At 45.6% G+C, this 25794-nt stretch overlaps 1 protein-coding gene across 2 annotated transcripts in view; it reads left to right on the forward strand.

Annotated features, from left to right (window-relative positions):
* ABCC8 (ATP binding cassette subfamily C member 8) overlaps nt 1-25794 on the forward strand; it is a 1425084-nt gene that overhangs the window by 337018 nt on the left and 1062272 nt on the right. For both annotated transcript variants that reach the window (XM_085648067.1, XM_085648068.1), the window contains one exon: nt 25513-25701. In XM_085648067.1, coding sequence (XP_085504193.1) covers nt 25513-25701 — 189 coding nt within the window. The remainder of the gene's footprint in view (nt 1-25512; nt 25702-25794) is intronic.

Raw genomic sequence — 25794 nt, forward strand, 5'->3', positions numbered from 1 at the left:
TTTTCAACATATTTGGCAGAAAATACTGACAATAGGCAACATGGCGGTGATGTGGGGGGGTGATTTTAATGTTGTTCTCTCGGACACGGTAGACAGACAGGGGGCGTCTCGTGACCATCACCCAAAAGCTGCAGGTATGTTGTCCGACATCATAACGGACCTTCAACTGGTGGACACCTGGAGAACGCTACATGCAATGGCTAGGGAGGGTACGTGTGTGACACATCATCGGAACACATGGCCCAGACTGGAATAATGGTTAGTATCCAAGGACACACATGCCTGGGTTCTGGATGCCGGGCATTACCCACGCACATTCTCTGATCACGCACCCACGCATATAAAGTTGCAAATACCCGCGCCATGCAAACAACCATTTACCTGGAGATTCCCGTCAGGTGTACTCCTGGACCAGGTTTTCCGTGAGGAGCTGCGTGAAAAAATTGGTGAATATTTTACACAGAATGAGGGCACGGTCGGACCCAGGGCTATTTCAGGATATGCGGGCCACCCAGTCATGCTCCCATCTATTAGGTGCCGGTGAGGACTGTTGGCCCAATTGTCGTGTGACTTGTGACTGCCGCAGGTGTTGTGAGGGGCTCCCCAACGAAACTGTCATGTAACTGGGGCCAGGCATTACAGCTAAGATAACCTCGTTTCGAAATAAGAGCAGCGGCAGCGAGACCGGCGGTTTCTGCATGAGGGACAGCTGTTGAGGAAGATACCGAAGGGTCAGACTGTGCGTTGCTGTGGCCGTTGGTGCCTGGAGCAGTCATCTTTGTGCTGAGTTACAGCGGGGCTCCTTGACGACCTCCATTTGGTGAAGACAGGTGGGCGCTGGCTGCGGGGGGGCGGCGGGCTGCACCTTTGGACAGGTGCGACTGTTTCTCCTGTACACGCCGCATTGTCTTACTACAGCTGAATATTTTACACTGAATGAGGGCACGGTGGAGTCTCCGGGTGTACTATGGGAAGCGTTCAAAGTGGTTACGAGGGGGAACTGCATAGCGCTTAAAACAGGGGTACTTAAGGACATTCGCAATACACTATACAGGGTAGAGCGTGAACTCAAAGAGGTAGAACGATTGCTACTAATAAGTCCCGGCCCGAGTGTTGCGGCCCAGATCCGTTCCAAATTGACTGAATTTCAGCAGGAGGTAGAGAGGGAAACGAAATTTCTGCATAAATATACTCAGGCAAGGCGCTATGGGGAGGGGGAACGTGCAGGGAAAACACTGGCGGGTCTACTCAGATCCCCAAGAGGCACCGATTACATCACTGAACTTCACACAGACGAAGGGATGGTGGTCAGAACACCGCCGGACATATTGCACACGATGACCAACTTTTACCAACAACTATACACATCCCAAACTAATCCATCTCAGACGGACATTTCTGACTACCTAAACACCGTCGCGCTAGCGTGGTTCAATAACAGGGCCCGAGAATACATGGAACTGCCAATATCGGTAGAAGATATAAGGCAAGTAATAAATGGCATGCCGGCGGACAAAGCCCCAGTAGTGGACGGGCTGACTGCCGCTTTTTATAAAGAATATGTTGACATCATTGCTCCCCGGCTACTACAGGTTTATCTGGAGGCTATGGAAACAGGCACGCTCCCTCCCACCTTACGTGAGGCAACTATAATCACCTTACTGAAACCTGATAAAGATCCCACTCGGCCAAAGTCCTACCGTCCCCTTTCATTAATTGACTTAGATGCTAAGATATATGCCAAATTAATAGCGAACAGGCTGCAACCTATGCTCCCGCAGATTGCATTACCGGATCAATCCGGGTTCATACCCGGGCGCTCGACCGCCCACAATTTGAGAAATATCTTTGGGCTCCTGCATTATTTGGCCCCCCATGTACAGGCAAACGCCGCGTTACTTGACCCCACAAAAGCTTTTGATTCCTTAGAATGGAAATTTCTCTTCATTTTATTGCCCAAAATGGGTCTCAGCCCCTTATTTATTAAACAGATGCAAATAATATACATAAAACCGATGGCGAGAGTTAGGGTGAATGGGCAGGTGTCGGAATCTTTTGAAATTATGAGAGGGACGCGACAAGGTTGCCCTCTTTCGCCCCTATTATTTGCTATAGCCACTGAGCCATTGGCAGCCAAACTTCGTCAACATCACACGGATAGAAGTATAGGATTCACCTCTAGAGGTCTCTTGGTATCAATGTACGCCGACGATATGACTATTTGGTTAATCCAACTGACAATTTTGACGCGGTCATGAGGGAATTAGTTTCGATATGGGGGGCTGACAGGTATTCAGATTAATTGGACTAAATCTGTGTTGTTCCCACTAACGGATGACACTATTCCATTCGATACGGAATTCCAGATAGACTGGGCCGAGGGTACCACGAGATATTTGGGCATTAGAGTTAGTAGGTCTCTACAAGAAATAAGGCTATCCAACTATGGATGTGTGATCAATTGGATAGAAAGCAAGATACTTAGATGGAAACTACTACCACTCTACTTGACAGGGCGCATTGCAATTACAAAAATGGTGATCCTACCCAAACTATTATATTTGTTTGTGAACATGCCTATGCCACTGAATACTCATTTTTTTAAAAGGCTCCGCTCTCTCATCCTCAAATTAGTTTGGGTGGGTAAACAACCCCGGGTTTCATGGAATTTACTGACAGTGCCATTGGCTCAGGGGGGCTTGGGTGCTCCAGATTTTGAGCTTTATGCCTATAGTGCGCAGGCACAGTATCTGCAATTCTGGCACCACCCAACTCCATTTCAGCCCCATGTGGCGATAGAAATAGATCGAGTTGCTCCTATACCGCTAAATGTGGCTGTTTATAAACCGTATAGGTGGCCCCATCTAGAGATAGACACAGTAGAGCCAACTCGTTGGGCATGGAGAGGTATAGCGAAGAGGGCGGGCCAGAGCGAACTATATGCACCATCTATGCCTCTAGGGGGAAATCCACTCTCCCTCACAGAGTCTATCGCACACCACCACAATTATACCGTATGGGTCTACATCCAGATACGAACTGCTGGAGATGTGGTGCATCTGCAGCCACATTTACGCATCTGGCATGGAATTGTGGAACAATAGCGCAATTCTGGGCATCGGTTTTCTTACACATTGGACAAATTACCGGCTTTCACCTACGGGCCACACCACTGGTGGCACTGCTGGGTTTTGTACTGGAGGTCCCAAAAGGTTCTCGTAAACTCACGGCTATGTTGCTGTTGCTGGCAAAACGTCAGGTGGCAATGCACTGGAAGAAACAGCATCCTCCTACAGTGGCAGAGTGGTTGAAAGCTGCCACATTTTGCAAAGATCAACTAACTTGCTATTGGGAACTAATGCCAAGCAGATCCAGGCCTAAAGACATATGGGTTCCCCTCGCGAACTGGTTGGCGGCCGGAGGGGCAGACCTTTGGGGAGATAGTGCTGTCTGAGGGCTACTGGGCAAAATGGGTCTATTAGTCCTTGCCATATTCTTGTGCAGTTGGAGATATGCCTAATGTTGCAGGAGGCTGTCCGCTGCTGGCGGGGTATATGGGCTTTTACAACTGTGATACGTCATAGGAGCACCAGTGACGTTGCTAAGTGTGCAGGTACTAATTTGTTAACTTGTGGAAATGACAGGTGGGGTGGGTGGGGTTGAAGTTACAAATGTTTTCATTGTTGGTCACGGGTTTGTACATTTTGGATATTCCATGCAGACTTTCCTACAACAAATGCAATATTAACACGCAATGTCCTAAAACGCTGCCAGGTTTTTGGGTTGTCGTTGTAACAGCTGTGTCAAAACATTCCTACTGTAAGTCACCTTTTGCTGCCGGCCTCAGGGTTGTAGGCACATAGCTGTGTACAAAGTGTTACCTGCAATAAAGTTTAAAAAAAAACAAAAAAACAACCTCACATTCTAACTAGCAGTGCGTCCTCATCCAGGATTTACGCTGTGTCATAGGAGTAGTACCACTGTGCATTGCTAGTGTTGAGGACACACCCATTGCGAGGATCTGTGGACTTGTCTGCAGCAGCCCCCTGTTCACTGCCAGGGTCTTCACACCCATACACTGTCAGACTAACTCAACCCTGCATTGCTCGCCCTGCTCACCTGTACATTGCAATAAGTCCTTTGCCCATGTAATAATTGCTAACCCTGCACACTACCGGGATCCCTACAGTCATACACTGGCAGGACCAGCACCATGCACACTGACAGAATGAGCACATCCATATTCTTCCTGAAGTAGCACTAGTACCTCGAGTACCACCACAGTGCATCTCATTGCTCTGCACCCTCTGACACTGGCATGGGCTTCACCTGTCCTCCATGTACGTTGTTACATCTCCATGCCTTCACACAATCGGGATCTGCACACCCATACACTACAAGGAGCAACCCCCATTCACAAACTCCATCCCTCCACACTATCGTGATCTGTACCCACCAAACATAGCTAAGACCAGCCAGAGTATCTGCATCTATTTACACTGCCATTATGGTGCCAGCATCTGTATGCCTATACACACCTTTGGCATTATCTTCTCCTCAGATATAGCCAGAAGGTACACCCTTAGCCATTATAGAATTTCAGGATCTCTGCTCCCTCCACACTTCCAGCAGCAAAATGTCTTACAGTGCTGGAATATATAGATATCATGTGTAATGACAGGGTCAGCACGTCATAGACTGCCTGATGCACAACTGGCTGCAGAGGGCAGTGCTATGCTCTCATATGCTGCAGAAACTCTACTCTTCAGTCTCTGTCAGGATCTACACCTGCACATGTCAGAAGCTGTCCCACAGTGCATGTGGCTGGAAAATCTAGTGTTATTATCAGTCTCCTATACATTGTCAAATCTAGCTTTGTATTCACTGATAAGATCTGCACACCCATAAAGCAACAGGAAAAGCCTCACTGTGCAATGCGAGAGGCCGGACCCTTGTACACGATGGGTACTGGACCCATATCTTGTGGACTCTGTCAAGATATCCATCACTATTTATTACAAGGGTCAGCATCCTCTTTCCCCAATCCATGGTCAGAACCTTGTACACTGACAGGATTGTAACTCTCAGACATTGTTACGGGCAATATGTCTTATACACTGCCATTGCCTTCTTCCTTATGCAGTTCCAGTATCAATAACAAGATGTGCTCCCTCTAAACTTCACATTTGCAATTGGATTTAGACAGTCTGCTGCTAGCTGCATCTCTAGTAGCTGGCTAGGGTAGAACAGCTACCCTGTCAGAATTTGCACTGCCATGATGGAGGTGTTAAAATGCTCCTGCACCCTCCTCCCATCTTAATGTACGGTGCGAGGAGGGGGGAGAGGGCTAGTTTAACAGCACGCTGCAGCAGCATGTATTTCACTCTGCTTTGTGATGCAGGGGTTGCTGGAGAGTAGAAAGGTGACTGGAGAGGTCTGAATAGGAAAGGAGGATAAGAGCTAGAGCACATGGAGTGGTGGGGGAGGAGAGGTCAGGAAGACGCCCACCAGGCAGAGGGTTGGAGGACCAGGAGAAAGACTGCCAAATGAGGCCAGGCCGCTCAGCGACATGCGCTCAAATACATGCAGTGCCATGATCTGCATCAGTCTTTTTCTCCCGTTTGGCGGGCATTGGCACGGCTTGTTTTGAGCTTCTTAGAGGCAAGTTCTACCTCCAGGAATCCCATAGTGATATCCCAGTGCAAGGGAAAAATAATGAAAACACTTCTCGCCTGGGGCTGTGCAGGCGCAATAAAAAGAGCGTCAAATAGTATTCCAACTTCTTGCAGCGGCTTTTGAAAAAATTGTGGGATTTTTACAAAAGTCCCAACTTCATGAATTTGAAAAAAGCAGGGCAGGTCCCAAACTCCTAGTCGTGTAATCACTTACTACTATTTAACTGGTCTGATGTATTTCGTGCTTATGAGTGTGCTCATATGTCATGGATGTGGTGTAATAATTTTGTAGATGTCAACTAAAAGTTAGGTGCTGTGTGGTCTGCATGTGCTGTTGTATGTGGTTCTGATCGTCAGAGGGGTTGCTGCATGAACTGTTTGGGCTGGGGTTCTTATTGGATACTAGGGCTAGGGTTCCTGTTGGACTTAGGGATCAGGGCTTTGGCTTTTATTGGCTGTTAGGGCTAGGTCTGAGATTGGTTAATAGGGCCAGATCTCCCATTGGCTCTAGGGTTTAGGGTTAGGTTCTGATTGGTTAGGGTTAGGGCTAGAGTTCCTTTGGCCAATAGGGCAATTTTAAGCATAGAGCTCTGGGCATCTCAACCCAGGCATTGAGACTAAGGGGGGAGAGGACATAGGCAGTTGCCTGTTTGGGTTGGGTGGAGAGGACAAGGGCAGATGCCTGTTTGGGCTGGGCGGAGAGGACAAGGGCAGTTGCCTGTTTGGTCCTGTTTGAGTCAGACCTAGGGCCAGAGATGCTGCTCATTTTCACTTAAGAGTCACCACCTTAAGCCCTTCACATCTGCCAACATCCAAACACAATATCAGCAAAGGCATTGTACTCATGCATCACAAACAAACCTCAGTCAGATTTCAATTTGTATTGAACCACTACACAACCACTACAAAACCCCACAAACCACACTTACACACAATTCTACCCTCACTACAACACTGTGGCACCTGCATTCTCACACAAACACAACTCTATCCTATACCACTAACAAATCCACAAATCACCAACACAACACAAAGCCACATTATACATAACTTTAATGCATCAAGACACACACTCCTTGTTCAAACAAAACACCAGCTCCATCCTCTCCTTGCTCCTAACAGATCCCCTTTTTATCATGACAAAACCTATACTCAGCCTTCCATTCACCAACACCGACTCCTCTTTTTACCAATTACAAACAACCATATAATCCTTACATGCCACTCAACCACACACATGACCTATTCCAGTGATGAATCTTGTCCATCCCCTCCTAAACACCGCATACTCTTCTCCAAAACACATCAAAACCCCTGTACTATTCAAATACCAGCAATACTGCACATACAAATCTTTCACAGAAAATCACTACATCAATGTCTCCTCTCACCACTCCACAAAAACAAACAGACAAATCTCAATATGTTATAATCCTTACACGTATATTGCCTTACACCTCCTGGCTCACCCCAAACATCAGTTTACTACTATGATCTACCAAACAACTCTACTAAATTCTCCCTCATGTTCTCTCTCCATTCTCCCTAATCCCTTTCTACAGGCTCTTCCCTCCTCCATCTCTCATTTACTCATCCCAAACCTCCGCTTACTGCTTAGCAAGTCTGGTTTTCTTCCCTCTTCTATCCCTCCATTACTCTATTCAATCCAACTAACAGACTCACATGTCCTCTGCTCAAATTAACTTGTACCTTCCTATACTAATACTTACACTATACTCATATTTCCCTATCTTAATCCACTGCTAATCCTTTTGGGTTCCAGAGTAGTGTGCTACTCGCCAAAAAATGATTTGACGCCTTGTCACGGGTAGTAGGCGCTATATAGACACAATTGCAATATACCTCTGCCCCAGCTTACCCATTGGGCAAATGTGCACTGGCTGACTACACCAGCACCTTGAGCTGTAGGCCATACCGCAACCCTACTGCTTGGCAACAGATCACCCTAGATGAATGACTCGATCCACTCTGGCACTGTAAGTATACACACCAATCACAGATTCCTCCCAATTAGGGGGCAAATGTGCCTCAGTTCAAACACCCTCATCCAGGGATTGATGTACTCTTCTGTGCCCCTTTGGCGTCGTCCTAACTTACCTAGAACTCAATATCCAACTAATGAATCCTGCCACTGGTGGATAAATCTGCTTTTTGGAACCCAGAGTCACTACCTTGCCTTATGGTACCCATAGCTGCACCCACAAGTAGACCCATAGTTAGAAAAAAAGGAACATGAATCGCTGAATTCTCTTTTCTACTGAGCAACACAGCACCTTGTGTACTGACCCACTTGACGAAACAGACCCCGGTAAGATCTCTGACTTATCCGAACTTACCTTCCCCCTTCACCACATTCTCAAGGAGCCTACATAGTTCTCTACTCCTCCCCCGCCCATCTATTTTCAGACTGCCATACCTTAGTTGCTGTACATCCCTTGGCCTCCATACATGAGGATCCATAAAATGTTTACTAAAAGCAAACCATCTTGGCTAACACTAGACCTAAAAATATGCAACGCAGACAGGCAAACCAACACTAAGTGGCAGAATTACTGTAATCAAAATACATTAGTTCCTTCCATATAAAACTCTTTAAACTTTGGGAAATTGTGTTACAAAATAGCTTGTGCTATTAAGGAAAAAAGCCTTGTTAAATAGGTTCCGGAATGAGTCATATATGTTTTTGAATTACCCTAAGACTGTAACTGGGTGAAAAATCAAAGTAAAGAAGTTATGCAAATTGAAGGTCACACAAGTAATATTGCAACAAATTAACCACGAAATTGCAGAATTTTGAAAGTGTTGTTCAAATAGCTTACCTGGAAGTCATTGAAAAAGAAAATCGCATGCTACAGTTCTGTTCTCATACAGCCCGGCCTTCCAATGTGAAACTACTGAGAAGCAATCAGGATAGAGATTGAAAATTTAGTTTGTCCAATAAACGGTTTACAAACTAAAACAGAGAGAGCGAGAGAGAGAGAGAAATACTGGGAGAAAAAGAATGAGTTTGAGCCATAAGGGAGAAAGTTAAAGAGAGAGAGAAAGAGAAGGAGGAAGAAGGGTGAGGGAGCCTGAGAATGAGGAATGTTAAAGAAAGTACGGAAATGAAAATTAGATCTGCAGCCTCAGCACATTTAAGTTTTACGAATCAAAGCTTAGGGGCTGATTACGATGGCATAGGGACAGTCACCGACATGCTGTCGGGTTCGGTCCCTCCGCCATTGTAATGTGGTTTGCTGCCCGCTTTATTACAATGGTGAGCGGAAGTGTGGCGGTCGGAAAGACTGACAGCCACGGTATAGACGGGTGGATTCAATTTGACTGCCCGTCAGAATGGCCGCTTGTCCCTGCCGTAGGGTTTACGATATCCCTTTCCTTCTTTCATTTCGATGCAGTCAACCTGCTGTGAAATGGCTGGCGGAAATTGATTTGGGGGCCTCTAGCTGGCCCCCCCTTTATCCCTACGCCTGGGACATGTGACCTTGGGGTCAACTTTGGTGCCCCGCCCACATATCCCAGCATCATGTGGCAGGCACTGCATGGTGCCTGCCATGAAGTGCAGGGATATGTATCCTGTCTTTGTTTTGTACTTCAATCCAAAACATTGGCAGTGCACCTGCCTTGGTGGCGGTCGCACCATAATGTGAGGGACTGCCGACTTGTAGGCGGGTGGTCCCAAATATGAAACGATGGCGGACGGACTGAAGTCTGTCCTCCATCGTAATCAGCCCCTTTATTTATTTTGGTGCTTGACAGGGTACAACCTCAGGATATATTTCTGAAATCCGGTATTTACAGGCATGAATGGTGCAGCAGCATTATGCGTTAATCTCAACATGCATGATTAATTCATGTAAATATGTATTGCATTTACGAGGATCTGCAAGGCCTCGCCTGGGCTCCACTATAAGCACCTGCAGGCAGATTTGGACTAGGAACTGAAACCGGCCATGGCTGAGAGGGTGCAGCCAAGCTGTTTGCAAGGGTCGGTTTCGGCCGATTTTGTTACCAGGGGCCGATATTGCCGGTAACCAAATCGCCCCCCAAGGGCCCTAAAACCGGCCCCCACCCTGGCGGCCACCGGTAAAACGCCCGGTGCCCGCTACGGCCAGTCCGGCCCTTCTTGCAGGGACACCCTACAGGCTTATTTGCGTCCAGTAATGAGCTGACATACTTTGCTTACTGCTTTGCCATTTGATTGTGGGCCTGGTTTGGTCATAGAGAATACATTCACGTACGTAGAATCTGAACATGGTGTAACAATAGACTGGCCTTCCTCACTTTTGGTTAGGTTCCTGTTGCAGGCTCTGGATCGAACGTGTCAACAAGAATTGGAAAACACTGGTGTGTCTATAAACATGTGTACATGGACCTTTTTCCCCTCACTGATCAGAGCCTATGTGTGCAGCGCTATCTACGGCCAACAGAATACAGGATCAATAATAACCACTGGTAAATCCAATAGTTCACATTGTAAAATGAAAGCTATATGTTTTGATAATACTTTTTATTTACCGAATGGAAGCGTTAGCTTCATCACACATGCAGGAATATGGCCGGCAATTCTGCAACAAGTCATATGGTATTCTTCATACATTGAGTTTTGCTTTAGATTTGCTTTTTGAACTCATGTGGCCCTTCTGATTCACAAAAGTGTACACGTGCTTTGACCCACATCTGTGGGCAAGCGTAGCACATGGACGTCCAATTGAAAGTTTGCCTTATGGGAGCGCTGTATTTAATAGCTGATGTAGACAGCTACTAAGTGCAATACGCCTATTAGCTCCCTGGTACCACAAGACAATATGTAGCCCCAGTCAAGGTCTCCATGCACGCTGCACTGTGATGTAAACCTCCTGTGCCACCCAATGCTTCCCCATAGTACACATAGTTCCCCTTTATGCACAGAAAATCCCACTACCTTTTCCCTAATCATAGTTTTTCTTTTTCCCTTTCCTCAAACCTTCTCATGGGGAGGTGCAGTGACTGCACCACACATCCATGTTGAAGCTGACGGTAAGCAAACACGCCTTAGCCAATGGAGTGCATCTGAACACAGGGTGCTAGAAGTACACAAAAACCCTGGATCAAACACTACAAATCTCCGCGCTTAAAGTGTCTGTGAATAGACAAATGACAGCATTTATTTCCCATAATTCGAACTCTTAATTATACCATTGTTTTGATATGTTTAGGCTCTCCTGTTTGCAGTTTCCATTGGTTGTGAATGCTGGTATGATTTTTTAAGTATTTTTCAATGTTTTAAACCCTGAAAAAATCTGATTATCTGTGTTTACTTTTTGTTTGCTTGTAGCAAATTATGGTGAAGGTGTTTTTCTGGTGTTTATTAAGATTTTAGCTTTTATTTCCTTCCTTCCCTTGTTTATTCCTATTACTATTTCTTCCTCTTTTCTGCTCATTATTCTCTTCACTATACCTTTTCCTTACGTATTTGTTTTCCCAAGCACATTTTTATTATTTCCCTCACCTTCCTGCCTGTCTCATTTCCAGCACTCAAGCCCCTTTTATCAGCGAGCCAGTCCTACAATATATCAGGGAACCATATGGATGGGGATATCTTGGAAACCATTAAAATTCGAATGTAGCAGATTAAAGGTTTATGGTAAACATTAAACACACCATTGTGCTGAGATATTCTTCAGGCCAATATTGACTCACAAATATTTTGTACATGGGGCATGATATATTTACATACGAGTTGGAAATTGGGTTACAGGTTGAGGGGGGTTGAAACTCTACTCAGGCTGCAGCCACAATTTCTGTCAGGTTGTAGTCACAAGCCTACTCCAATTAACCTGTGCTTAACCCTCTGGTAGCTAGGCACAAAGCAGTCAGGCTTAACTTAGATGCAATGTGTAAAGTATTTAGGCAGCACTTGAAACAGTAATAAAGTGAAAACACAACAATAGAAAAATACCACGCCAATGTAGAAAATAAATAATAAATTACTTGCCAGCAAAATGTCAAGAAATCCAATCAGTTGAACAACAGATATGCAATTTTAAAGAGTTAAGTGAAAATAGTGTCTAGAAGCACAAGGCGCCAACTGCGGTTATCTGTTAATACCATATTGGGACAAAGTCACAAATTCAAGCTGACCGTAATGGATCGCAGACCGGATACAGAGACCAAGTTAGTACCGCTGAACAAAGTACATTAAATCCTGGTTGCAGAACATTGTTTGATACCACATCAAGGATGCATCGCGCAGTGGCGGTTCCAAGGAAGCTGCGCGGCTGCGATGCAGAGTCGACAATGCCACCAATGAGGGGCTTGCAGTGGGAATTCTGCGTCGCAGATGCATCAGGCACCAGCAGTTCCAAAGAGCTGTGGGGTTGCGATGCGGAGTCCTGCATTGTCGGCAAGGATGCAGTAGATGAGCGGCTTGTGGTGTGAAGGCCTGTGTCAAGGATCTGTTGCGCAATTGCGGTTCCGATGAGACTGCAAGCTGCGATGCGACCTTCAGCATCAGGGATGGATAATGCTGCGGTAGTTCCGATGCTGCTATGACAAGATGCCTCACACTGCTTTGGTTCTGCTTCACAGAACCACAGTTGGGATGGCAGAATACCTTCTAGCTCACTTCCAAAGGTTCAGGACTAGGGTGGCACCAATTGGGGAGTAGGAGTCACAGCAGACAGAGTCCACATGCTAGGTGGTTGGAACCTTTTCTGTTCCTAAGGCTCTGATCAGGATCCCAGCCAACTAGCCCTTGGGGTCACTCTGGTGGTCCTGGGTTCAAGATGCAGGTCTTATCCTTTACTCATGCAGCAGGGCAGCAGGGCTGCAGAGTAGCAGTCCTTCTTGCATAGCATTACTTCAGTCCTTCTGAGTCTTCCAAAAATCCAGAGGTGTACTTAAGTGTTGGGTCTGAGGGTCCACTATTTATACCTGGTGCTCACTTTGAAGTAGGAGAAGGTTCTGGAGGTATAAACCCCTGAGGTACTTGGAATTTCCTGCTTCCCTGCCCTGGTTCCAGCTTGTCTGGTGTCACAATAAACTAGTCTCAAACCCTTTTTTGAGCATGCTCAAGCAGAGCCATTGTGATGTGCAAGAGTTGTAGGTGACAGCTCCTCCCTCTCTTCTAGTCAGAACAGGCCCATCCTGCCAAAATCTATGCTCATTTGTCTCAATGCATGGGAGCAATATACAAAGACCAACTGCCAGCTACACCTAGTAATGAGACCCAGAAAACAGGCTGCAGATACCAAATGGTTAGGACAAAAGAATTCCTACATTCAAAAAGTGCTGTTGCAACAAATGATGGACGGATTGCTGAAGAAAACAAACATTCACCCCAGTCAAGAGATCTGGGTTAAATCCATCATTCTTTTGCTCAGTACGCTGCCCCAGTTTGAACCAGCCCTATGCAAATCAGTCTTGACCCTGTTCATCATGGAAACAATCCAGTCTGATCTGCCAAGCGGGGTTCTCCCTAGACCATAAATAAGCATCCTGGGACCGGTGTCGGGGTATCACCCCTCATCAGCCAGGATAGCTTGAATTCAGTGGCACAGTGAGCATGGTACCCACATGACACCCAATCTTACAAGCAGTTGAAGGCATCTGCCTCTGCAGTAATCAAGGAGGAACCAGAACCCTCTGGCTGAATTCCAAAAGTTGATGATCTCGTTCAAGAGAAGTTAGCGGTTAAGAAGGAGTGTGGCCCAGCATACCGAGCAGTCCTTGGCATTCAAGGTAAAACAACTGTAATCTTGCCACCATTTCCTGGTTCTAAAGACAATCATTTTGATCCCATTAATCACATCAAATCCATTCAAAATCATGTGGCCGATCCTCAACAGAAGGCCACAAGGAGTCCTCGGTGGTTTCCTAACTCCTCTTGCTACCATACAGGAAATTATGCTGCAGCTCATGAGCACTACTGACGCAGTTTCTCCTCGGGCGGTAGACAATTCATTACAACCCAAGCGAGTGAAATAAGAAGCAATGCACAGCATGCACACACGTGGTAGAAAGCAACACAAACAGAATACGTAAACAGCCAAACAGTACGGGATCCCACATAAATATGCATAATAAATGACTGAAATAAATAAAGTTAGACAAACTGCTGGACTAATTCCATTCAAGGTAAAACAACTGTAATCTTGCCACCATTTCCTGGTTCTAAAGACAATCATTTTGATCCCATTAATCACATCAAATCCATTCAAAATCATGTGGCAGTCATTGTATGCGTTACTCTTGAGGCGAAAAGCCGGGAGCTCGTTATTGCTGCATTTTAACCTGTTGTGTCCTGTTTTTAAAATACCTGCTTATTTGCACATTGATTATTACTTTGGCACTCACCCTTGACTCGCCGAGCAGCTGAATATTAGCTGTCTGAACGGAATCGCTCGTTTCTTTGGTGCCATTGCACGCCGAGGGAGACTACAGTCACGCCCATCTCTTGCTGGCCACGCCCCCTCCACAGAGATAAATAGAGCGCGCTGAGCACTAGCGCTGCTCCATTGTATGCGTTACTCCTGAGGCGAAAAGCCTGGAGCTCGTTATTGCTGCATTTTAACCTGTTGTGTCCTGTTTTTAAAATACCTGCTTATTTGCACATTGATTATTACTTTGGCACTCACCCTTGACTCGCCGAGCAGCTGAATATTAGCTGTCTGAACGGAATCGCTCGTTTCTTTGGCGCCATTGCACGCCGAGGGAGACTACAGTCACGCCCATCTCTTGCTGGCCACGCCCCCTCCCACGTCATTCTTTGCCACTATAAATCATGTGTCAATACCGGAAGCGCAGCGGACGAGCGCAACGGGCATGCCGATTGCGCGCCGAAGGCGCGCTTAAGGCAAGCTCGTCTGCGCTCGTCCGCGACGAGGACGCGACTAGCGCCACCAACCATGCCCATTTCGGCCCACAGTCCCCACGTTACACCCGGGATGCATTGCTTAATCTACGAGGGTCTGCACACGAAGTTAAGCTCACCTTTGAAGAGACAGCTTTTCCCCTACCTGACTTCACCCACAAGGGCTTAATCGTAGGAGGTCTGCTGAACGTCAGATCCCTACCTAAGCATGCCACTGAAATCAGTCTCCTCATAGAATCCCTCCATCTAGATGTCCTTTTCCTAACTGAGACTTGGACACATGCCGACTGTGATAACGATTTAGCATCTGCCTGCCCTTTAAACTTCAACATCCTGCATCTCCCCAGACCCAAAGGCCGCGGCGGCGGAGTTGGCATTATCTTCCGAGCCTCATGGCAAATAAACACCATAGACATAGACCCAGTGCCTGGGATTGAGCTCCTTGGTCTGGCCATAAACTGCCACCCAGGAGTCACCTTCACGGTGATCATCTGTTACCGACCTCCAGGGGCATTTTCCATCCCGCAACAGCAAGCTCTTCTTACTATCTTTACAAACATGGCAACCTCCCACAACAAACTAGTTATTCTAGGAGACTTCAATCTCTGGCCAAACAGCAGCCTAGATACAGGTCTAGATAACCTCTTGCTGTCCTGTGACAGCGTGGGGCTTCACCAACTGATTAAGGATCCCACCCACTCTGCAGGCAATCGACTCGACCTTATTTTCTCGAGCCCTGATCTAACACAAGTAGGCGGCATTCTGCCTATGAGCTGGACGGACCACTCACTCATCAAACTCTACATTACCAGCACCACAATTAGAAAGCCCAACAATAGCTCTCTACCTGAATTTACGTACCGAAACTGGAAAGCCCTAGAAAAACTCAGCGCCACCACCAAAGTCTTTGATGTGGAGGATAGTTTCTCTCCTACCAGCTCGGTTGAAAACAACTACAGAGCCTTCAGCACGAGAATAACTTCATCACGGACTCTGTTGCCCCATTAAAACACTGCAAACCCAAAGGTAGAGCACCTGCTCCCTGGTACAATGACTCCCTGAAAACTCTTAAATCAGCCTGTAAACAGGCCGAGAGAAAGTGGAGACACGGATACTGTGACAATAATAAAACCCTCTGGAAAAATATGCTCCGTGACTACAAATCTGCCATTGCAGAGAGCAAATCGACTTACTACTGCTCCACTATAGTTAACGCAGCTAACAGTCCAAAAAGCATATTCCAGATTCTGGATAACCTTATACATCCTGACTGCGCCTAGAAATCTATTCCCCCATCTCAGACCCTCTGTGACAATCTCGCACAGTTTTTCACGGACAAAATCAAGACCATCATTAACAACCTGGCAACTCCCCCATCACATAACACTCCAACCCCCCCCGGACCTGGTTCCGCTAACCTTGATCCTCCAAGTTCAGCATGCCCTCCTAGGGAAAGTCTCCTGGCCTTTCCCCAGATCCCTGAAGCAGAATTTGAGAAACTGTCACTGGGCATTACCTCGGGATCCCCCCTTGACCCTCTGCCCCCGAAAACCTGGAAAGCATGCGGGAACGAGCTATTCCACACCCTCCGGAGGATCTGCAATCAATCTCTCGGTTGTGGACTCGTTCCCAACCCCTGGAAGCAAGCGCTCATCATCCCGCTACTGAAGAAACCAACTCTGAATCCAGAATGCTTTTCCAACTTTCGCCCCATATCACTTCTGCCCTTTCCGGCGAAAGTGGTAGAACGATGGGTCAGCACCTGCCTCTCAACCCACCTCGAGCAGCATCACGTTCTGGACGATTTCCAATTCGGATTTCGTCCAGCCCATGGCACCGAAACAGCAGTGCTTACTGCCATGGAAGAACTTCGAGTGCGTGCAGACAGGGGCCAAGCCGTGGCCTTGATCTTATTAGACCTGTCTGCCGCATTCGATACTGTCAACCACGTGACCCTGCTTGAGAGGCTGAGAGAGGCTGGGGTTGATGGCACGGCCCTGCTCTGGTTTCACTCCTATCTCAGAGACAGGAAACAGGCCGTATCCCTCCCTCCTTTCCAATCTGCCTTCTCCCCAGTCCCTCACGGTGTACCCCAGGGTTCCTCTATCAGTCCGATCCTTTTCAATGTTTACTTAAAACCACTGGTCACTTTAATCATATCCCATAATATGACTACAGTAAACTATGCGGACGATACCCAGCTCCTTTTCTCTTGGGAGGGCGAAGATTCCATACCCTTGGAAGCCTTCCACAACTGCCTAAGAGACACCGCAGGCTGGTTACATCGGAACTCCCTCCAATTCAACTCCTCGAAAACCGAGGTTCTGTTCTGTCCTGCGAGCCGTATCCCTCGCCTTCTGCCTGCGGAGCTCTGGCCCCCAGAAAACCCAAACAATCCTCTACCTGTTGCCAGCGTTCGCAATTTGGGCGTCATGCTAAATAACAAACTTAGCATGGAAACGCAGGTAACAAGAACAGTCGCCACCTGCTCGGCCCTTATGCGCTCACTGCGCAAAATCCTGCCATTATTACCACCTCCAGCCCGAGCATTGATAGTCAGGTGCACTATTCTGAGTCGCCTCGACTATTGCAACGCCCTCCTGCTTGAATCTCCTTCGATACTGTTAGACAGACTCCAACGAGTCCAGTCGGCAGCAGCCAAACTGGCCCTTGGATGGACCAGGAGATCCTCGGCCACCGCTGCCTTGGCCGAGTTGCATTGGCTTCCCTTGAAGCAACGAATAGCCTTCAAGGCCCTTTGCTTGGTCTTCAAGGCACTACACTGTTCAGGACCTAGACCTCTTCAACATCTGTTCTCTTGGTACATCCCTACCAGAACGCTACGATCCGCGACCGCCTGCCTTGTGAAAGTACCCAGATTTAAGAAGGCCAGGATCGGGGGAAGATCTTTCAGAGTAGCTGCCGCCAAGCTCTGGAACAGTCTGCCTGCCGACATTCGCCAAATTCCACAGCTCCTACCTTTCAGGAAACGAATAAAAACATGGCTCTTCCCCCAGCCTTCCACCCCCGCCCCCCCTTAATCAATACCCATCGCTTCTAACCCAGGAGTAAGCTACCAGCGCCAGGATACCTGTCAGGTGACAGCCGCGCTCTATAAATGTTTTAAATAATAAATAAATAAATAAATAATACAATGTCGGCATACGCAGCAAGGCCTTCTGGAAGTGAGGAGGATCACACGGAAGACAGAGTGTAAGGTATACAGTGCAGAATGGCCTTTAATGCAGGTCACAAATACTGACAACACAGATACCGGGGTATATTACTCTCCACTATGAGCGCACTACCAGAAGTACATATGTATCACACACAGGTTTGCCCGAGGGGGAAACTTTCTACCATACAAAGAATCGCAAAAGGAGCTATAAGCAGTGATGAGTAGGGGCTACTTCACCCTTTTACTATTACATAACATACTCTCTTAGTAACAAATGACCTTCATATCATATATACTCGCACAAGTTAGCCTAGGAAAATGTATTCCATCATCTCTGGGGTAAATACCTAATTTCTCTCTGTGGGAAAAACACTATGTTTATTTATGTGTATGACTCTCCTTCCCCAAGGTAATCCCTACAACTCTCCTGTTTCCCCGGAGGTAAATACATTCCCAAATCTCTACGGACATATGTCCTATTCATCCAGTGCTGCTACCCTCTTATTTCCTTCTAGAAGTTGATGACCAGTGCCCATATTCGCTCATGTTTCTGTCACTCACATCCAAAGCAGTTTATGCCCGGTTGTGCCAAAGGAATATTCTCCACATTCCCAAAGTGGTACTGGTCACCTTCTCTAAAGGATAAATACACCATAGTCCCTATCTACATTGTATCCATCCACTCAGCAATAAACAGGTTTTAACCGCCACCCTTCAGTTGGAAGCTATACTTAAAACCCCATCATTCATAAACTCCCACATGCCCCCCAAATAAAATGACGCGCCCTTTTCTAGGAGGCTAATGCTCAGAATCCTCTGGGTTGTATATGGGTGTACTACTGTCTAGGAGGTAAATACTCCACATGTGGGCCTTCCATGAGTCCCAGTTTCCTTCTGCTTTTGAGTTAGCACCCATTCAGGCAGCCCTGCCAAGTACCACGCATCAGCTAACTCATTTTAGTTTGGTGGTCCGAATTACCACACTAAAAATGAAGCAATCATACATTTAAGCGCCTTGACAACACCTGCGTGCTGTGAGGGAGAAGCTGAGTGACCACGACTGGTAGGCTGAAGTTTTACCATTTTGGGAGTGATGTGCAGACGGTGCTGTAGGCTAGTCACTGGGGGTATCGACAGAGGCGCTCTCAGCTTGCATCATGGCTTCAAAGCAAGCATCACATGCCCTCCATTTACGCAGCTCTGATGTTCATGCATGTTCGAGCATGGGTAGTGCTGTACTGAGCTTGTCTACCTTTAGGAAGTGAAGGATAGTACATGCATGACTAGTTTTCTGCGGTGTGTATCGTTTCTGCTGAAGGCATCAGCAAAAGCTGCTGTGCAACGCAGGTGACTCCACGCCGTGGCTGAATCCACTAGCAGTACCGCAGCCTACAGCACCGTCACTGTGACCACCTGCGGCAACAGCGAACTGGTAGAATACTGTAGTATCTGTTTACATTTTTCTTCTATTAAGTTTCTGTATTATTAACTAATCATATTTTTAATAATCAAACACCAGCGGATACATCTTATTTTGCATGACGGGTCACGTTTAACTATTTGCTCATACAAGAACTTCCTTCCACTTTGCGAGTTCTCTGCATACGATTCTTGGAGAATGAGAGTAAACCCCATTTTTAAAAGTATAAGAGCAAGCACTTTATTTACTTCTTGCCTTACACGGAGTTCTGTGAGAGTACCAAAGTGTTTTAGTGGAGTAATAATGTAGTAAATACTAATAACCAGCATTTAATCTGTGAAAAAGGTAAGTGCAGGGCCCCAAAGTTTTTCTTAGGAGCCTAGCAGTCTACTTTAGTCTTGATTCCCCTGCATACTCATTCTTCCACGACTCTGCACTTTCTGACTGTCGATCTCAATCATGCAGGTCATTTTTCATCAATGTTTTCTCAGACTCTCACTGTTTTCCTAGCTTTGGCTTCCCCCATTCTCCCTTTCCTGCCTTTTCCCTCTTGGTCTGAGTCAAAGAGACATGATGAAAAATTAGAGATCCACGTCTTGTCTATTAATTGGCCCAGTTCCTCTTAATAAAGATAGGTATTAAAATTATGGGCTGCAAGATGGCCTGCATTGCCTAGTGGACTAACGCATAAACTAGAGAAATCCATGAGTTTTGTTTACTTCTTGTTCAGATTCAGACGTCAGGCCTGTATCATCCATGCCTGAAAGCAGTTCAGGTTGCACATGCCTCCTAATGGCAGGGCCATTAGTCGCAAAAGTGCATAAATAGAAATATTTTTAGGCAGATGCAGCCTTAGTTATTGGATTCTGGTTCTGGTTCATGGGCGTGGCCCTGTTCAGCCGAGGATTTATGTAAATGTGCCGGCCCTCTGTAAGTAAAGTTGCTGTGCCTGAGCTGAGCTCTGCATTGCAGTCACTGTCTGCAGTCTGCACAAAGTTGAGCTCAGTGTCAGTGAGGCTGGCTCACACTCCGTGTTGGGTCCTCTCTAACATCCTAGTGCCCTTCCATTTTTAGGTCTCGTCTGACCCAGCGCATGCGCTGGTCTGGCGAGACATTTTGTGAGGGCTCCAAAAAGTGCTACCAGGCCTGCCTAGAGCTACAGTATAAGTGCGCGGGTGCACGCGTCGCGCTTTACCGCGATTACTTTCACTTTGGCGGCTGCGCGGCCGCTTTGATGTTCTCGTGAGGCTTCAATAGATTGCAGCATTTAAAACAAGTATTGGCATAGCCAATAGGTCTCGCTTTTTGACCTTATAAGTGTTTAGTTATGCAACTGTTGCATGGCTAAACACTTATAAGGTTCCAAAGGCGAGACCTATTGGCTATGCCAATGCTTGTTTTTCTATTCCTGTGGACTGGATTTGTGACAGCATTTTTCTTGTTGATTAATGGCCACTATCTTTATCAGAATGCTCCGCTACAGAACTGGTCGATGGGGTGCTGGCCCCCCACACTTCTTCACATAAGCTAAAAAGAGACTTGTCCCTCGTGAACATTTCAACTGTCCCAGTAGCTGATGGTATTTTTGGAGATAATGTTCCTTACGACATATTCGGTCCTACGGAGATCCTGCAGATACCATATGCGTTTAGGGTTTTTATGGGGGATGTGATTGTACCTGGGTTACATGCAGAAGATTGGGATGTTGAAACTGTAAACTCCATGCTCTCGGAGCTGGAAATTTATACTGTTTTTGAATCGGAGGACTTGTACCTTAATTCTGCTAACTATGCTGAAATGTTCTTTTGTCACCATTATGGAAATCATTATTTGCATCAAGTTAATGTTCAACGCACACTTTTTAATTACACACAATGGGAACATTGTCTAACAACCCCACAAAGGAGTTCCAAAACATACAAAGATTAATTTACATACTTTTCAGGGTATAAAACATCAGACCAATGTCCTTTTATTTCAAACTTGAAAAGTTACTGCTTGCACAAACTAAACTAATATATACAGCCTCTCTTGTCAGACAATTGTCTATCAAAGGCTACAACTATTGGGAAGATACATGGATATGTACTGTAGTACATTTGGGGTAACAAACCTTGGCAAATTCAGGGGACAGAAACCATGTTCCGAGCCTGTTTAATTCCAACATAAACAATTTTTCTAAATGACACCATTCAACAAACCACGTGTCTAGGATTACCTGAAATTAAAGATATAAATGCACCAACAATTCCTTCAGTTGCCCACTTTTATAATTAGCAACATTTAACAAATTTCACTGCTGAACAACTTCACAGTATGTCACAGAATGGTAGATTTTACACCACACTTTCAGGCCCCCATGGGTGGTTATTGTGGCCTTTGGACACAAATGGTTGTCATGCACTTTTTTTTAATTCTACACCGGGGTTCAGGCTAGCTGACCTGACCCTCATTGTTTCCAATCACAACACTCAGGAATGGTTACTATCTAATCCTTGGGGAAATTGTGTCAACAATGGTTATAGCACTCCACATTATCTGCAGTGAAAAAACATTGTTCCCTTCTCTTAGAGTACATGGACCTCTATCTGACTTCCTATTGGATCCTAAGTCTTCATGTACTAAATGATTTATTTGTGCTACATATATTGAAATATGGGGATTGTCCCAAATGGAAGCTGCCACACGTTTAAGACAAATTGACCAAGTTAATTTGGATAAAGTGCTTGATGTTGTGGATAATAGTTTTAATCACTGTCTTCTCACATTTACAATTTGAATAACATTGTGCCATCTGTTATCAATACCATGCAAAGTGACATGTCTACATTGTACCATGGGCAAAGTTAGGTTAGATTAATCATGCAGTTTAGCTGGACCCTTCAGACCATTACGAACGGTTGTGTCCCTTGGCAATACCTTAATTCCAGCCACCTGCTCAAACCTTTTAATTTGACTCGTAAACAATGAGTCATAGAAAAAAAAGATTCAACCTACACACTGTTACATCTTGAGAAGTTAGAACAACTCCCTTTCACTATATCAGAAATTCCTTCTGATGTATGGTTAATGCATCATGTAATATATTTGCCAATTTTAACATTTCAATTCACAGCGTGCATGAAATATTTTCCTGTTGGTAGATATGAGTGCCTAGGAGGCAGCTTCATTCATGAGTTATGGCCACTCCCATTTTCTTACCACTGTGAATGTGCCAACAAAAAAGTCTCTTTACTGGAAAGGAATGTGACTGTTCTGTCAGACATTCTCTAGTTTGAAAACATGTTACCATTCACTGCACATGTAATGAGTTGGTAGCAAATTTGGCCTGTTATATCAAAGGAATAGCAACCTCTGCAATGCTCCCACTCATTACGGCACTTTCAAATGAAGGGTATTTAATATTAGGTGTCCAAGACTCCTGCGGGATGTGCACTGGGATCCCATACATTTTATCAGTTTCCCATCGATGACCTGCCCTAACAACCTCCTCTTCCCCCCATCCAAAGGGGTATGGCTAGTTCATTGTGGCCCTTCATTCCAACTTTGAAGGCAGATTTCAACAAGCTAAGCAGACTCAAAGCACCATTATTTCAAAAGGAAGTAGCACTAACATCTTCTCAAGAAACATTTGAAATACAAGTCGCAAGGATATCCAGTGAAATACAGTCCTTGTTAAATAATAACCTCCCATTACATTTCGACTAATGAATCCATTGCATTTTTAAAGCATCTAATACGGCTAGCCTTGCTCACTTCTTTTAAGTTCTTGGTTCCAGCATAGTCAGTTCCTTCCAAACAATCTTTGGAGTAATACCAGCTTTTATTAATTCCCTTTTTACCAATGTGTTCAGGGTTTCCTGCTGCTGTTATTCCTCACTTGCAGCATTTTGGTATTGTTTTTGCTCCTCCGCAATGGATGTTGCATTTGCAAGCCCACTGGAAACTACCATTGCTCCAGCTGTGCCGTGAGCACATGCTTTGATTCTTTGGTATCCTCTTGCTCCAGGAATTGGAGCTTGATTGGTCATAGTCATTCCGATGCCTGGTTTACCTGCTTACAACCTGTGATTCACTGTCTCTGGTGACCCTTCGAATGGGTACTAGTGGTTTGCCTGGCGCTGCCGACGCCAGCTCCCATGGACATAGATCTGAAGATGAGTCCATAAGCGACCCATTTTCAAAGTTGTCCTCGGGCCTACGGCTTCTTCCGAATAGAAGTTATGAGCCATTTCGTTCAGTGGAAACAAGTGATGTAGCACATGAACTATTAACAACTAGCTTGAATAACAAATTACCTGGTCACTTTCTCAGCATCCGCTGAAATGGAAGATCATTTTTGTTCTCTGGGTTTGGTGGACTGGGCTGTCGACCAATCTTCATCTGGGGAGACAGAATCAGTTTTGGATTAATTGGCTTTTGAACTTGTGAAAGACATCATGGAAACCTCGACACACTTTAATTTGTCTATGTTTTCGAAATTAACATGTACATTTTTTTATTAGGATTATATTCCATTTTATAACATGCTGATTAGAAAAGCTTTGAACTTGCTTAACTTGTTGCTTTCTATTTGTATTATTCAATTAGTCATTACATTACTGTCCCTGCCAAAGGGGGGGGGGGAGTCGTGAGTCCCCAGTAGGGCCAACTGTAGTTCTCCCCTATGTTAGCCTAACTGCACAAGTTGTAGCCATTTTTACAACATCCAATAACATTGTGCCCTGTTTTTCTCTGTGGTCGTACAGTGACACCTAGACATAATAGAGTGACCCAGCTGCTGGTTTCAAGCATAGTATTTCTTATCATATAAGTCGAGGCTTCCCATTTTGAAAATAGAGAGGTGAATTTCTAGAAGAGGTACGGTCTCGAGCCAAGGTTACCATCTTTGCGCAATCTGAGATACAGACCAGCTAGCGGCAGATAACAGGTATGTGGCCAAGTACCACTCCCAGAAAACACTGATATATAGCATTTTAAAGCTATGCTTAGGCAGATACACCATTAAAATTAATAGGGCTTTTCATTGTGTACCGTTTATTAGTAATGCCTAATTGCACTACTAAGTTTTGTATGTTTCCTAGTTGCAGCATAGTTGATTCATAATAGAGCACAATAGTTTCAATAAATATTGTAAACTGTTCTTGTGTCTCCTTCCTGTTTATTATGCACATGCATGAGTGAAAGAACAAAAGGTGATTACCTGTTACCGTGGTTTTCTGAGGGGACTAGAGTGTTGTGTTCTGGGGTGCCAACCTGTTTCTCTGGAAAGGTTAGGAGGGCAGATAAGGCATCATGAGCTAGTTAGAATTTGGGCCCATTGATACTGATGTGGTATGATGGCAGTCCATGGACCATCAGACTGGCATTCCACCGCCTTATTACAACTACGGTGGTGGGACTGCCATAGGATGGGCGCAACCGCCAGAGATCCCTGATCCCACGTTGGGGGTGCAGCAGTGTGAGGCTGTGATATGCTGGCAGTGCCGCTGCAGCACCGCCAAGCATATTAGAAGTTTCGTCACTGCGACCCTTTTCATTGCGGTGAGCCAGCCATTAAAAATGCGGCGGTGAGGCCATGCATGCACTGGGGTGCATGCAGGAGGAACATGTTGAGCTCCCCTGTATTTTCGCACTGCCTGTTCCTGCATGGACAGAAATGCACTTTCTGTCCTTGCAGGAACAGGCTGTGGTGCTCCTACTGTAGTGTCTTTCTAAGGCTCTCCTATGAGCCTTAGAAAAGCACCACTGCCACAGGACCACCCAACAGGATTACAACCAGTAATCTGGCATGCAGGCTGACTACTGGTTTTGCGGTCTTGGAGCAGGGCGCTGGTGTGGCAGGCTGCTCCAAGACTGCAGAAATCATAATCAGGCCCTCAGGCCCTCAGTTCCTACATCCTGTTGTTCTGTGATCTCAGGCATAGTTCTGTTCCCAAATAGATTTCGTGCAATAAAGCCACACTGATCATAACTTACACACTCACTCATAGATGTTCTGAGTTTATGCAAGTACTGTAGGAAGCTCGGTTTCAGCAAAACCAGTAGTTGGACCTCTTTGAGGCCTGTTCTTTGTTGTTGAAATGGTCCTTTTCTTTTTTAGCAGTAAGAATGCAACAAAATATGCAACTTTCTGGTTTCTGCAGTAAAAACTAAGATCCCATATCGTGGACTTTTATTAGTTAAAACTGGTTTTAGCTCAAAACCAGAAACTCTAAAAATGTTCATATCATACCTAGTATTTCATTTTAGTGCACTACTTCTAAGGCAAATATTTTATGCTGGATTGACCAGATGCAAAATCCAAGCGAGTTCAGTTAATTTCCTGATTTCTTTTTAAATTTCTGTATATATTTTCATTCGACAGAGTAAAAGGTCTCCATCTCCACAAGGTCCAAAATCCATCTGGCTTGCACTGTGCCACGCGTTTGGGAGACCACTTATTCTCAGCAGCGTCTTCCGTGTCCTGGCTGATTTGCTGGGATTTGCAGGCCCACTGTGCATTTCTGGAATAGTTCATCATCTCAGCAATGAGAACAAGACCTTCACTCCACAGGTACTATTTGAAATAATTGTATTTCCTTTAGTCTCCTCTTCTGTAATGTTTAAAATGATATACGTTTATCCTACTATACTCAATTTTAGATAC

This window comes from Triturus cristatus, chromosome 3_2, assembly GCF_964204655.1.
Source record: "Triturus cristatus chromosome 3_2, aTriCri1.1, whole genome shotgun sequence".
NCBI lineage: Eukaryota > Metazoa > Chordata > Amphibia > Caudata > Salamandridae > Triturus > Triturus cristatus.